This window comes from Cervus elaphus, chromosome 12 (genome assembly GCF_910594005.1).
Source record: "Cervus elaphus chromosome 12, mCerEla1.1, whole genome shotgun sequence".
Classification (NCBI taxonomy): Eukaryota; Metazoa; Chordata; class Mammalia; order Artiodactyla; family Cervidae; genus Cervus; species Cervus elaphus.
The window spans coordinates 20,046,207-20,062,840 of NC_057826.1; the positions used below are offsets into that span (position 1 = coordinate 20,046,207).

The 16,634-nt window shown below is 40.7% G+C and overlaps 1 protein-coding gene across 5 annotated transcripts in view; it reads right to left on the reverse strand.

Moving 5' to 3' along the window:
* PCNX1 (pecanex 1) overlaps positions 1-15,667 on the reverse strand; it is a 177,738-nt gene extending 162,071 nt beyond the window's left edge. For 2 of the 5 annotated variants that reach the window (XM_043921045.1, XM_043921046.1), the window contains exon 1: positions 15,060-15,334. In XM_043921045.1, the coding sequence (XP_043776980.1) occupies positions 15,060-15,212 (153 nt within the window). In that variant the 5' untranslated portion in view covers positions 15,213-15,334. Of the gene's footprint in view, positions 1-15,059 lie in introns of all 5 variants that reach the window. The other 3 variants (XM_043921044.1, XM_043921048.1, XM_043921047.1) reach the window with 3 other exon arrangements.
* Positions 15,668-16,634: the final 967 nt, after the last annotated feature.

Consider the following 16,634-nt stretch of genomic DNA (forward strand, 5'->3'; position numbering starts at 1 on the left):
ACTATGGCCTGCCAGGATCCTGCTTCCATGGGATTCTCCAGGCAAGAATACCGGAGTGGGCTGCTGTGCCCTCCTGCAAGGGATCGTCCTGACCCAGGAACTGAACCTGCATCTCTTACGTTTCCTGCATTGGCAGGTGGATTGTTGACCACCAGTGCCACCTGGGAAGCCCAGCATTACCCTGATACCAAAACCAGACACCACAAGGACAGAAAACTATAGGCAAATAACTGTGATGAATACAGATGCAAAAATCCTCAACAAAATATTAGCAAACCAAATCCAGTAAGATATTAAAAGGATGATACACCATGAGTGGAATTTATTATAGAAATGCAAGGATGTTTCAACATCTGCAGATCAATATGTTACACCACATTTACAAAATGAAGGGTAAAAAATCATATAATCATCTGAACAGATGCAAAAATAGCATTTGACAAAACACTCATTTATGATAAAAACATTGAACAAAGTGGGTATAGAGGGAATGTACCTCAACATAATAAAGATCATATATGATAAGCCCACAGCTAACATCATCATCAAAAGCTGAAAGCTTTTTCGCTAAGATCAAGAGAAGGATGCCCACTCTCACCACTTTTATTCAATATATTATTAGAATTACTAGTGAGAGCAGTCCTATTTACAACTGCATCAACAGAACAAAATACCTAAGAATAAATTAAACAAGGGGAAAGACCTGTACAGTGAAAACTCTAAGACACTGACTGGTAACAGAAGTGAGGATGACACAATAAATGGGAAGACAGTCCATGCTTACAGATTAAAGAATATTGTTAAAATGTTCATACTACCTAATGCAACCAAAAGAATCAAAGCAATCTCTCAGAAAATTCCAATGGCATTTTTCACAGAAATAGAACTATCCTAAAATTTATCTGGAATCACAAAGGACTCCAAATAGCCAGAGCAATCTTAACATAGCCAAAGCAATCTTAAGAAAGACAAATAAAGCTGGAGGCATCACTATGCAGGCAAAACTTGTTTCCAACCTATATCACAAAGCTAAAGTAATCAAAACAGTATGGTACTGGCATAATAACAGACACATTAATCAATGGAACAGAACAGAGCACCAAAATAAGCCCACACTTTTATGGCCAATTAATTTTACAACAAAGGAGCCAAGAATAGACAATGAGGAAAGAACAGTCTCTCCAACAAATGATGTTGGGAAACTGGACAACCACATGGAGAAGAATGAAACTGGACCACTACCTTACACCACACAAAAAAACTAACTCATAATGGATTAAAGACTCGCACATAAGACCTGAAACTATAAAACTCTTAGGAAAAAAACAAAGGTAAGCTCCTTAACATAGATCTTAGTGATATTTTGGGTTTGATATGGAAAACAAAGGCAACAAAACAAACCAAAAAAAGTGGGATTACAGCGAACTAAAACTTCTGCACAGCAAAGGAAATCATCAACAAAAAGAAAATATTTACAAATCATGTCTGATAAGGAATTAATATCCAAAATATACAAGGAACTCATACGCTAGCCCAAAAAAAAAAAAAATTCAATGTAAAAATGAGCAGAATCTGAAAAGACACTTTTTCAAAGACATCTAGATGGCCAACAAGTACATTTTCATACTCAATATGAGGTGCTCAATATCACTAATCATCAGGGAAATGTAAATCAAAACTACAATGAGATATCACCTCACACTTTCAAAAATGGTTATTATCAAAAAGACAATAAATAGCAAGTGTTAACAAGGATGTGGAGAAAAGGGAACCCTTGAGCCCTGCTGAAGAGAACATAAACTGTTACAGTCACTGTACTGAAAACAGTACAGAGGTGCCTCCAAAAATTAAAAACAGAACCACCATATGATCTAGTAATTCTACTTCTGTGTATTTATATGAAGAAAACAAAAATATTAACTTAAAAAGATATATGCATTTCCATGTTCACTGCAGCATTATTTATAACACCCAAGACATGAAAACAACCTAAACAGTGGATGAATGGATAAAGAAAATGTGGTGTGTGTGTGTATATATATAAAACTAGTCAGCCTTAAAAAAGAAGGAAATCTTGTCATCTGCAATAACATGGACAGACCTTGATGGCATTATGCTAAATACAATAAATCAGAAAGAGAAAGACAAATACTGTACAATCTCATATGTGGTCTAAAAACAAAGCAAAACAAAACAGATCACAGATATAGTGAATAGATGTGATGGTTGCCGGAGGCAGGGTGGCTGAAATGGGTGAAAGGGATCAAACGTACAATTTTCCATCTATAAAATGTCATAAGGATATAATGGCAGGTGATCACAGTTAATATTATTGTTATCACATATTTGAAAGTTCCTAAGAGAGTAAATCTTAAATGTTGTCATCACTAGAAAAAAAAATTTCTAACTACATATGGTAAAAGATGTTACTAGCCTTACTGTGGTGATCACTTCACAATATATTCACAAATATTCAAACATTAAGCTGCACGCCTGAAATATAATGCTGTATGTCAAGTTAAATAAAACACTGAAAAGCCCTTTTGGTACTGATGCAGATGTTTAAAATCTATTAAGGGAGGGGAGGCAACATATAGAATGGAGTGATAGGAGAGGGAGACAGACATTTGAATTTGAATCTATATGCTGTAATGGGATTCATAAGAAACTATTCACAGTGGTTTCTCATGGGAGGCAGTGCAAGTGAAAACTGGGAAGATGGTGGCAGATACAAAAGGGTGACTTTGCACCATCTTTTAGAGCTTCTTTTTAACACAGGCAAATTTATTTTTAAATTTAAAAATTATTAGACAAAAACATGAATTATTTTTTAACAAACTGTTAACAGGGAAGGTCTTTATCACATGAAGAAAACTTGCAAATATGACTACTAAAAATGTTAAATTTATATGCTCAAAAAACTCAATCATACAGTTAAAAGACATATGAGGGGAAATTTTTAATACATAATAAAGAGCTAATTTCTATACACAAAGGGCTCTCAAAACCACTTAGAAAGAACATGACTAAAATAATAAAGGATTATTTGACCAAAAAAAAGAACATGACTTACAAAAAAGGATAAAGGACACAACAGATAGCTAAAAGAAAAGAGATATGAATGTCTACTAAACCTATAAAAAGATATTCAAAGAACCTATTAATAAGGAAACACAAATTAAAACAAGATGCCATTTTACAAAATAACATCAAAAATGACTAATAATGTTGGTGAAAACAAAGAGCAATAAGTCCTATCACATACACTAGTGAGAATATAAACTGGTATAACATTTTCTGAGGTATAATCTGACATCTAGTTTAATTTTAAATGTACATACTTTGACCCAGCAATTTTTCTAGAAACTTATGCTATAACACTTCCATAACTAAAACCTTAAATATATGAATGTGTACCACAGTACTGCCACAGCATGATTTGCTTTTACTTTGAACCATATGTACTTTTATTTTGGACTCTATATACTTGAGTACCACCTGGAACAATTTCTATAACTAATATTATTTTCATGATAAAAACCTAACAGTTTTTTAACTGTAGGGTGAAACGTTCAAGGATTATAAGGGTAAAAAGCATCATATAAGTGTTACTATTATCAGTACCATAAAAGTCTCTATTTCAGCCAGAATCAAAATTATTCAGTAATTTATTCACTGCTGGAAAAAAGGAGATGACTTAAACCAGCAACCTAAGCAGGAATCAATAAGGTATTTTCAGACAGTCACAAATAATAGACTAAAACCTCCCAGGTAGTTAGCATGACGTGTTCACTAGCAATCATCTATAGGCTTTTTCTGGTGGTACATCTAGGCAGAGTGGCTTTCCAAAATACACATATCTGGAAATTCCCCTAGACAGTGGTTTATTGGAGTAAAGCAAAATAAGAATGCAGGTAAATTAATTCCCAGTTATCAGATGGTGGGCTTTAAAAAAAAAAAAAAAAAAGTAAAGGCAGCTCTATGCTATCCCTTGCGTAGAAGCCTGAGTCACAGGGCAGGCCGGCAATTCTCAAGTTGAGTGTCATGACAAACATTAGTCATGAAAATAAAAAGAATTCCTAATAATCTTCTAAAGCTGCTGAGTAACTTCCTTTAAAAACAAAACAAAGAAGGCTGACTCAGGAGTATCTCAACATCAGCCCCACTCCTATGTTATGATATGCATTTTGTTAGAGAAGGAAAAGAGATGAGCAGGTACTCAGAATGAGCAGGGGAGTGGAGGGCAGGTAGCTTAGAATCATCCCATGGAGAATTCTAATTCTCACCCAACTAGTCAGCAAAAACATCTAAAGTTACGATTAACTAAAACCCACCTGCCAATGGCTACAACAGTGTGAAGAGCTATGTGGTGCACTTCTGTGACTTTAGTTACTTTGACTTTCAGCAGTTTACCTACAGATATACTTTAACAAGAAAGAAAGCCAAGACAGATCCACAATGAAGTCTGAGTAACCCTGACACTGCATTATGATGTGAACAAAAACGATGCTATGAACATTTGTCGGTAGTTGTGTAAGGTTACCAAATCAAAGGCAAAGCAACAATGAGAAGTAAATTTGCAACAAAACACTACCCATATTAGATATCATGTTAAGTTTTATAAATTCTAGGAACTGTAACTTTGAATGATTAAACAAAGCTTAAGAAAGCTTTAATATGCTGGATATATTACAATAAAATACTTGACAGCAGAGCAAACCATTACACCCAAGAACAGGTGTTCTTTCACTAAAAAATCTTTTTCACAGAACGAAGATTCATTTGCCTGGTGGCAAGACCATGGGAAATGACGTTTCAGCAGAAATAACAAACTTCATAAAGATCCCCCACCATAAGGCCTAACACAGGGCCCAGCATACAGTTAAGGCTGTGAATGTATAAACCCTCTGCATAAAGCCTTCTAGGAAATGACGCATCCTCCTTCCAATTCCTGAGCACTCTATGACACATAGATTACTCACAATCTACTGTGTAACATGATTGTGCATTTCCCCACTGCTTCTAATTTATAAATTAGGGAAACAGCATTAAATGGACACCAATGTCCATTTTGTGTGAATGGGGTCTAAAATCTTTTTCATCTTTAGAATTATTTCATACCATATGTAAAATATTTCAATTAAAAATAGCCTCACAGAGGTCAATGGTCAATGCATGATTTTTTTTTTTAATGCATGATTTAAAAACCATTCAAAATACTCTTTTGTCCATCTAAAATGTACCTAGCACAGACGTAATTACTAATTTTTCTTTTAAGACAATTTGATTGTTATAAACTGTAAAATTCCTCAAAGAATAGAGGAATGGTCAGAGAAAACAGAAAGAAAGAAAGCCATATTAAAGATGATACTAAATGCAATACAGAATCCTAGGCCGGATCCTTAAACAGAAAAGGGACGTTAATAGAAAAAGTGGTGAAATCCAAATAATGTCCATGATTCATTAATAGTGCTACACGCACCAATGATAACTTCTCCATTTGGACAAGTGCACCATGGCTATGTACAATTTTAATATTAGAGGAAGCTGGACAAACGGTATATAACAACTCTCTTTACTGTTTTTGCAACTTTTCTGTAAACCTAAAACTATTTCAAAATACAAAGTTTTCAAGATGATAACTACGGTGCTTGAATCTGTTCAGTTTATGTCTAGACAACATTCAAGGAGTGAGGAGGATTAGGAAAACAGCCAGATACACAATTCAAGCTTCTCCAATTTGTGACTAATATTCCTGCCTATTCTCAGGGCAGCTGGCACTCAGGGCTCTATTTGGTTTGTACTAAGCTCTACAAATAGGACTTCTTTTCCCCTTAAAACCTCAAAAGGAAATGGCTTGCTTTCCCCTAAGTTTTCTTTTCTTTCTTACCATAACATTAAGCAACAGAGACTAGTACCCATGGTACAAGTTATAAAACATGCAACTCCTAAGGTTCTGAAGATAAAGGAAGGAGAGGAATAATGAACTGTTTTATCATTCCAGCAAAGAAAGCATTTAATCAACTTTTAGGGTGACAAGCAGAGGAATCAGAAGCAGTAACTATTCCAATGTGGTCTGGTAAAATTCATCAGCAATTCATCTGCTAAAGAAGTTAACAGTACAGTAAAATCTACAGAACATCTGCTGTAATCTGCCCTTTTCCATACCACCACTCTACGCCATCCTAGTGTGACTACCCTGTTAACCCAGGAGTCCTAGCTCACCTACAAAATAATTCTCTGCCTCCCCAGGTATGCGCAGATACAGGAAAACCATTTAACTTGGATAAAATAACAGAGCGAAGCAATGAATTTCCTCTCAAAACATTTCTGCTTGTTTAACAATTACCTACTGTGGAAATTATCTGAGTACAGAGAATACGAAAAACCAAATAAAGATTGTTTTGTGACATATATTAGTGCAGTAAACATCTTTAGTTTGGACTAAAAAAAATTTTTTTTGGATTAAAAAGTACTTTATGAGAAATTCTGCCTATTACCAAAAACAGAAAATTACATAAATGGTTTATTCAACATTCCACTGAAAAAGAAATTTATGACAATAACACTTTTTTGGCAAAATGTTGAGTAGAGGTGGGCAGACAAGTATTCTCAATACCGCTGATGAAAATTAAATTAGTACTATCTGTCAGGAAAGCAATTCTTGACCATTTTCTTTGACCGTTGGCATTTTTGATAATTTTCTTCTTTTCAAAAATTTTTTCCTTGGCTTCTGCTATAGGTTCCTCTCTTCATTTTCCTTCTGCCTTCTTGCTTCCTTTGCTGATTTTTAACTGCTCTTGGGCTTTGGAGTTCTAACCAAGCCCCTTTCTCTTGATGAATTGTATTTCCTCCCCAGATCATCTACTCTGTGGCTTGGATTGTCTTCTATCACCGATGACTTCAAGTAAAGATTACTCGCAATTTCTCTCTTGAGCATTCCTCTTCAAACAACTCTGAACTCATGTTCTCCAACCTCAAAGGAACCCTCGAAACTGACCAGTAATTCTACCATCTTTGCTACACATTTTTCCCTCCATGAAAATAAGGATAGCATTTCATCTTCTGGAGATCCTCCTCAAACCTCGAATACGCTCCTCACCTTCTGCTCACTCTCAAAAGAAAACACTCTGTACTTTAAGAGGTTACATAGACCACAGAAGATCTACCTCCACTAATTACCACCAACTGCTGATCCCTTTTGCTGTCAGCATTCGTCCTTTCCTCCTCCTGAGGATGATCGCTTACTACCTGTGCTCCCTGGACCACAAATCGACTTTGCCTTCCCAGTGATCTTACGCAGTTATTTCACTCTCTCATCCACATATTTTTTTCATTATAGTCATTCAATAAAAGTGAATTATATATCAAAGAAAAATATGCATATACTTTAAAAAGTCCACTTCTAAGGATTTATACAAAAGACTAGTTTAAAGATTTACCTCTAAGAATATTTACCCTAGTGTTTTCTAAATAGCTAAAAACTACCATCTACATAATCAGCAATGGGAAAATTGTCAAATACACTGTAACACATCCATGTTATAGTTTACTATAGAGTGATTAAAACTCCTTTTTTCCCCCCACAGGAAAACATTCACAATTTATAGTCAAGTGAAAATAGGAGGCTTCAAAACTACAAATATTATGAGCCCATTTTTGTAAGGAGGGAGCATAATACGTATTTATATACTCCAAATACATTTTGGTTACTATAACAGCCTATCTGAAAGGGATTACAGATGGTTTTTCTTTTTAATTTCTGATTGCCATACATATATATTTACATCTGAACAAAAAGGTTCTATTGCACTGACAAAACAAAAATCTAAATACTGAGCAAATAAAAGTACAGCATTAAAGACTACTAAAAGTGAAATGGTTGGATGGCATCCCAGACTCAATGGACGTGAGTTTGAGCAACTCTGGGAGATAGTGAAGGCCAGGGAAGCCTGGCATGCTGCAGTCCATGGGGTCTCAAAGAGTAGGACATGACTTAGGAACTGAACAACAACAAAAGTGAAATGAAGACTGAAATACGCAATTGTCACTAAGCTATTTTAAATTAAAACTTGGGTCTTACTTGGGAAGAGAAAGCATTCTTGATATTCAATAAAGTTTTGCAACTTCTTTCAGTTCTAATAAAACTAACTCTCACGCTGCAGCGTCACCCTTTATAAATAGCCAAAAACTGGAGAGCGGCCCTCCTCATACCCAGGAAAGCAGGTAAAGAGAGACTAGAGCGTGTTCACACAAAGGAATGCTGCTCAGCAATAAAGGAACCAGCTACTGATACACACAACCTGGATGACTCTCTTCAACACCATGCCAAGTGAAAAGACCTACAGAAGCACATGCTACATGACTCCATTTATATGAAGTTCCAAACTCACTTACGAAAGAAAAAAAATCAGAACAGGGGTGACAGAACTGACTGGAAAGGGCAAGCAGGAACTTTCTGGGGTGATGCTAATGTTCTTCAACGTGATGGGCTTGCACTACACAGGTGCAAAGTCACTTGCCAAAATTCATCCAATGGTTCACTTTTAGAACTCTATCTAATGGTGTGAGTGCTGAAGTGTTTGGGGGTGATCTGTACTAATGTCTGTAACTTACTTCACATGCATCCCCCTGAAAAAGTGGGGGGGGGGGGGCGGGGAAATCTTGACAGGAAGAGGAATTCAGAGGCAGAAATGGAATTTTTAAAAAGAGTAGAATCCAGGTGGTGGATACAATTCTTTTGACTTTTCTATATGTCTCAAATCCTTAAAAAAAAAGTTGGAAAAACTTACTGAAAGTAAAGTCAGCTACAGAAAGCAAGCTACCTGCTTATTAAATCTGTGTATCCAAAGGCTCGGAAAAAAAAACTGGAAACTTTCCTAGTTTTCTAATTGCCAAATCATTTTACAACTTGGAATAACTTCTCAAATGGCACAAAGACATTAACAAATGACACTAAACCATGCCAGGGATCAACTGCTTTGATAAATTCACAAGTTTTTCTACAAGGTGATAAAATGCATCCTTTCTTGAAAACTTCCATTTGTAAACCATCTTTGGACAATGTACTCCTTAATTTATTTAGGGTATATAACAGAGATAATATAGGTCAAAACAGATCATCCACTAGTCATTAAACTTTTCCTAAAGAGTTTAGGTAAACTCTGGGAGTTGGTGATGGACAGGGAGGCCTGGCGTGCTGCAGTCCATGGGGTCGCAAAGAGTAGGACATGACTGAGCAACTCAACTGAAAGGATACAGATACTAATAATCTAATAGCACTCTAATACTAGTAATCATGTTCAGTTGCTAATATATGATAACTTTCCTAATTCAAGGAAAACATGTTAAGAAATATAAATTATAAAATATAAAAACATCAGTTTTAGTCATCATAACTAAATCTTGTTTACATTGATCTTTAAAATATTTTTAAATCTTTAGGAAGAAATGACTTGACAGCCTCAGAGAATTACTCACTAATAAGGAATTTATTATTTAGTACATGATAAAGATCAGCTACGGAGAGAAAATAACAATCAGATAACCAGGAAGAAAAAGTTGAAGCCTTCATATATTTTATATGAAGGGGTTAGTTTCTGAATATAATCTCTCCCTAAGTTTAATACAGTATATACAGTGTGTATATCTGTACATGTATGTATAATGGCACAAAGTTTATACACACAAAAAATATATGCTGCATTTTTAGTGACTTAAGGGTTTTTCAAGTCATTCTGTATTTGACTTTTTGAATAATTCTCTATTTTATTTTCATCATGAATATTGATATTGAACCTAACCCCCAGTAAAATGTAACTCTACCATGTAACACCGTCTACCACAGTACACCCCACATCCAGCTACTCGGCCAGTGAAGGTGTTAAGTCTAAAGAAGGTTCACACATATAATAATATAATATAATATTTATTCAGAACCTAATATAAGCCAAACACAAGAGAAGGCACTGGAGATACACTGCCCAATAAGTCAGACACAGCCTCTGTCCTCAAGGGACTTTCAAGGCAGTGAGTAGAAGAGAAGAATATTAGAGACAGCAAACAAGCAAGCAAAGACAGAAACGTGTTTCTGATAGCACTGCAGAAGAAAGTTATGGGAAGGAATGACGGAAAAGAGAAGCTGTTTCTGCGTACCAGGTGAGGCCTCTGAGGTGACTTTTAAGACCAGCCGTAAAGCCCCAGCAGCAAGCAGCCTTGCGGAGGGCTGGAGGATGTCTCCCTTCAGAACACAGAGCATGTGCAAAGGCCCCATGGAGGAGAAGGCTCAGTAGGCTGAAGGAACAGAGGTGGCCGGTGTGACCACAACACAGTGGAAAACTGCACAAACTGTAGACAAAGGCAGAACTGGCTTTGGTGAGGCCTCGGTGAAGCCTCAGTGAAGATGATGGACTTTAAGGGAAAAAAAAAAAATTGAAGGATATTATATAAAAGGGGAATGACACTAACAGACTGTTGCCTCTTACTCGGTGGAGAAAGAGTTGTAAAAGGGCACGAAAAGAAGCCAAGGTAGTAGTGCAGACAAAAGCAGTATAAACTAGAAGTGGAAAGGAAGGTCTGAGATGCTCTGTCAGTAGAACTGGTAAGATCTGCTCATAAGGCAAGAAACAGGGGGATGGTATGAGCTACTAGAAACAAGATGGTGCCACTAAGAGGACAAAAAGAAAACATTTTTTGGTGGGGTTAATAGGGAATCTAGAAAGATTTTAGACATCCCTGTGCAATGGCCAAATTATGTTGGGTAAGCAGCTAGATATAAGTCAGGGGCTGGGAATCAGAGTCATGTTGGTCAAGATCTCTATACTGACCCAGAGTGTTTACAAAATACAATAAATAGGTCACACTCCAGATCACCCACATCAGAAGGTGCACATTTTTAACTTGCCCAGGTGATGCTGCAATCACCATCCACAATGATTTTGGAGCCCAAGAGAGTAAAATCTGTCACTGTTTCCACCCTTGAGAATCCCGTGGTCAGCAAGGAGATCAAACCAGTCAATCCTGAAGGAAATCAACACTGAATATTCACTGAAGGACTGATGCTGAAGTTGCAATCCTTTGGCCACCTGATGTGAAGAGCGAACTCACTGGAAAAGACCCTGATGCTGGCGAAGATTGAGGGCAGAAGGAGGCAACACAGGATGAGATGGTTGGATGGCACCAGAGGACACTGAGTCAGTGGACATGAGTTTGAGTAAACTCCGGGACAGAGTGAAACACAGGGAATCCTGGCGTGCTACAGTCCATGGGGTCGCAGAGTTGGACACAGTTGAAAAACTGAATAAAGTGATTCTGATGTCAAGTAGAGTCTGAGAACCACTTAAGTAAAGAGATTTTATTGTCATGGTTCGTTACCTAAGGATATAACTCGTTATAAAAGAAAACATTACATTGAGCAACAACATGTGAAGATAATGGTTTGACTTACTGTCTAATCTCTAGTCATACATTATAGAGGAAATACTCTTCTAATTCGCTTTTTCGAATGATTCTTTCTAATTAGCTCTTTCAAATGACTGACAGTGGCTCTGAAGGTGGATAATCTCCTCTATTCTGTAAATATTGTCTTACAAAATACCCATGAAATATCTCACAAGTGAGTAAATCGAAGTTCAAAAAGGTGGAGAGTCTGGTCTAAAGGGCACCTAAATCAATAACAGAGCCAAGACTCAAAAATCAAGATAACACCAACTCCAGTCTGCTTTCCATCACATGAAAATACCACAAAGCTCACACCCACAAAGCTCACCATCTGTGACGTATCATGTACACACATAATTACAACGAGATAAAATGGGGTGAGTGCCTTAAGGCAAACAGAAGGACAATGAAAATAAGGAAAAGTTACTTCTTGATTTTCACTACTTAAAAATTTTATAATTGCAGAAACTACAAAATCCACCTTTCAAAGTATCCACAAACAACTACTCCTTAAAAACAAAAAAAAAGTGACTCCTATACAAAAAGCCATTAAGACTCTTCCTAACTCAATATAAATCTCTTCAAAGAGATCTTTAAAAACAAAAGGGGAGTAGAGGACAGCTGCCTGCAAAATGGCTTCAAAAGTCCGCTAGAACCAGTCACTAAGGCTGGTGTCCTCATCAGTAAAACGGGGTTTGGGATAAAGAACCTATACACATACTTACTAGTCATTATCACTTATAATTATTATCAGAAGAGCATACAAATAATCTATAACTGCCTGAGATTTTAACATGGAATGCTGGATTTTGGTTCTAACGCATACGTCAAACTATCTACCTGAATACTATAGTACTAGAACGCTTCCTAAAAAGTTTACCAATCTTCTTTGCCAACTGCCCCTAGACCACAATCAATCAAAAAGCTCAGGGCCATCTGTACTGACCTTTTCACAACAGTTCTAATGCCTGTAGTTGTTCATCATCCCCAAGCTAGACTTGCAGTTCCTCAAAGTGAAAAGCTGTATTTTGTTAACTTGTAATCATTCACTAATATCTGCTTGGCACTGATTTAGGTCTTGACAATACAGCAATAAACAAAAGTCTCTTACCTCTTAGAGCTTACATTCTAAAGGGTAATTCATAAATACATAACCAATTTGTAATAAGTGCTCTTAAATAAAGGAGGGTAGGAGAGCTAGCAAGTATTGCAGTAGCTGGGAAGTTCCTATTTACACAGGTTATCAAGGAAATCCTCACATATACCTAAAACCTGAAATAAATGCAGCACATAAGTCACACAGATTATCTGGAAAGGAGTCATCCAGACAGAGGGAGAAGAGCAAGTGCAAAGGCCCTGAGGCAGGAACACAGTTATTGTGCTAGGAAAACTGTGAGAAGGCAAATGAAGTGGGGACAGGGGAAACACATGGACGGGGTGGCTTTGAGAGCAGAATGCCATGAACTGACCTATGTTTTAAGAGATCCTTCAGACATCTCTGTGAAGAACAGAGAATAAAGAATGGAAGCAGTGACTCTCATTAGGGGGTGGTGACAAAGATTAGTTGGATTCTAGTTAGGTTTTAAAGAGAAAACCCACAAGATTGGTTGATGAACTGGATGTGAAGAGAAATGAAGAAAAGAATCAAGGAAAGCTTCTTAAAAGTTCAGGAAGAGTAGAGTTGCCATTACCTTTAACAAGAAAGACAGAAAAGCAATTTTACTTTCCCAGAACCCAGCAAGTTGCCTAGCACACATCAGACATTCAGATATTTATTTGTGAATTAAATTTAACGGAATAAACTCCCAAAATGAAACAGTAAACTCAATGCATTGCTTTACATTCGTTCTAAATTTCCTTCAGTAATGCTTGTTAATTAAACAGTCTTAGGCAGTAACACAGGTCCCATGCTAACATGGAAACCCTACACTGGAACACAGCAACTAATCCTTCTATCTGGAGAACAATTCTCCTGGAGATAAAAGAAAACTGCATGAAAAGCTCTGTGACACCCTGAGGATTCTTACACCCCAAGTAATTAACCTGTTCATTAATGATGTCATATTCCTGGAAGATAGAGAAGTGCAAATAGAACTAACACTCCGGGCCAGAATTAATTGAAAATTATAACACTTTGTGGTAAATTTTCTGAAAGCGACAAGACTGAACAAGTAACTTCAAAATATAAGCCATCAGTAACTCAGCATTTTTTCTTAAAACGACTTTTCCCTCCCTCTCAATTAAAAATCGCTTGAGAATGTGAATAATCTAGCTCATCTTCCTCCACTTTTTCTGCCAACTAGGGTAAACGAGCTTCACTTAGGAAAGAACTGGGTATCCTCACCTTTAACACTTGGTGTAGTCATACTCCCAGATTTTCTAATCCAGCACCCTTACTACAGCTTCATAAAGAACCACAAACTTGGCAGAAATGTTTTCAAAGACATTCTCCTAAAATAAAAAGTTACCAGTCTTTCCTCCCTCCTGGTTACTTTAAGATTTTAACTGAAGCTCAAGTATCACCTCTCTTCCCCTTCAGTCTCCCTAATGCCCCACCCTAACCTACTGTTTTGTTTTTTAAAGAAAACTGTCGGCCAAAATATAGCTTAAAAAACCTAGATCGTTCGGAGAGACTGATCGTCCTGAATTCAGCAACAGGCAGCGCTTTCCTTTTCCTATCAGCACAAGGCCTTGAACCAACCCAAACAAATCTGCTGAAATGCCAGCCAGAGTCCCCGTATCTCCCCCGCTCCCTCCCCCGAAAGCTGGCCTGGAAATAACCACCACTGACCACGGAGCTGAACAGAAAAGAACCAATGATAAGCAAAAACGGGATTCTGCGAGGCAGGAAGGGTGAGAGCCAGATTTTCAACCACCACGTCGAAGCGAGTCGAGAGGAGCCCGGGCGCCCCACAGATGCATTCCACACGGAGCGGCACACATTCTCCACCCCACACCCCGCGCTCTGAAGGCTCCGTACGCGGACGAGCTGGAGCGAGGGTCCTCCTCGGGGAGGAGAGGCGAGAACGCCTCGAGGGGAAGGGAGAGCCCGGGTTGGGAGCGGGGGTGAGTGTCCGGGGCCCGAGGCGCGGAGCGCACACAAGCACGCGCGCCCAGGGATGGACGCAGCGGCCCTCGGGAGCAGGAGGCTGGGCGCCCACCACCGTACGCGGAGGCGCGAGCCCCACTTGCGGGCTTTACCCGCGGCGCGGAAAGGCTGGAGAAGGCAGGATCAGGACCCCCTCCCAGCCCACCCGAACCCCGAAGAAGGGGGCCTAGGAAGCTACTATTTCCCAGTAAACGGGCTGGGCGCCCGGGGGCGGGAGGTGGGGGCCGCTGCCGACCCGCTTTTCCTGTGCTCGCTGGAACAGCGGGAAGCCCTCCAGGGAGCGGAGCGTGGGGAGCGGGGGAGGGGGCGCCCTGGAGCGAGAGCGGGGCGGCGGGCCCTTAGGGGCGCGGGATGGTGGGGGGGCGCGCCGGGGAGGGGAAGAGGGCGCGCACACACACGCACACACACACCCGGCCGGGAGCCAGGGAGGCGCGACCGCCCGCCGGACTCGGGAAACCCGGCCCGCCAGAAGGGGAAGGAGCCACCCTCCTCCCCGCCCCCACACACTCACCATGTAGAGGGTGAAGGGCAGGCCGAGAAGAAAGAGCCACAGGTAGAGGTGCAGCGCGTTCACGAAGGTGGCCTGGTGCGGGTCGTAGTACCAGCCCCCGCTGAGCGCGGCCCACACCCCCTGCCGGAGGATCTGCAGCGTCTGCGACCCCATCCCCACCCGGCGCCGCCGCCGCCGCCGCCGTCCCCGCCGCCGTCCCCGCCCCGGCCCCAGCTCTGCCTCCGGGTCGCCGGAGCCCGCAGCTGCCCCGTCTATCCCCCTCCGGAGCTCCGGCAGAGCCGGCCGGCGCTTCGGCGGTCGCTAGGGCTGCTGCAGCAGCAGGAGGAGGAGGAGGCAGCGAACGAGGAGGAGGAGACCGAGGAGGAGGCGGCGAGCGGCGGGGCGGAGGAGAGCGGAGAAGAGGAGGAGACCGGCCTCCACAGCGCCGCCGCCATCTTGTCTCCTCACACCCGGAGCCGGAGCCAGGCCCCCGCCGACGGCGGCCAGCCAGCGCCGCCGCCGCCGCCGCCGCGACCCCCGCCGGCCGCCAGCCCTGGGCCCGGCGGAGAAGGAGGCCCGGCGCCCGGGAGGGACCGGGAGCAAGCCGCGCCCCCTTCCAGCTCCTCCTCTCCTCTCCTCTCCCTCCGCCCCTTGGGCTGGTCCCCGCGGGTGCGCACAGCGCCTCGGCCGCCGGGGGCGCCTCCTGCCGGCGCCCGGGGGAAGCGCGCGCGCAGTCGCGGGCCCGGGCCGGGGGTGGGGGCTGCCGAAGTTCCGGGGACCGCGAGTCCCGGCTATGGCAGACCCCAGTGCGTTCCTGGTAGCCGAACCTGGCACTTTCCTCACACTCTAGAAAGCGGGTCTTTTACCCCCTGAAACCTTGTCCTTAGAACCTGGTTAGCATCCTGCTGACGTCTCATGATATTTAGGAAAGACCTAAGGAACAAGAGGCTCATATCTGAGCTACTCATTGACGGCCCGAAAGAATTAGGTACGGCTGATGACGGTTGAAAACGACAAACCGCCCGATTTGAGCAAGAACTGTGTTGGCCCATAAACCGAGCTAGAGGCCCTTGACTGAGAAAAATAGCCACGGCCAAGACTGAACAGATTTACTACTTCCCACGACAGATGAATTAATAGAAGCTGCAAGAGATGTGAAAGCATAGGGTGGAGAGGTTGAGCATTGTATACAGTGATTTTATTTTTATAACGTGCTGTAACTTGTAGCAGTTTTTTGGTGTTTTTTTTTTTTTTTTTTAATGGGCCAGTTTAAACAGGATTGAAAGATTAACTGTGACTCCACCCCAAGTCACAATAGGGTCTTGTACTTTTCTTTTTATAACTGTAAAGAATGGGAATCATTCTTGGCTCTGGGTAACGTTTGTAAGGCGTGTCCTGATCTCATTGAACGAGATTTTCAAAAAAAAGTTTGAGTTTATGATAGCAATAAAAGTACTCTCTACTCCTGGATTAAAGCTGCTGTAATTAATGAGAATAGCAAGAGAGTCCAAAGAAACCGGGGCTGACGTTTTAAGATTGAAAAACCATTGCAGTGTCTCCAGAGTCATACCACTTTCCCGTTAACACATTTCCACA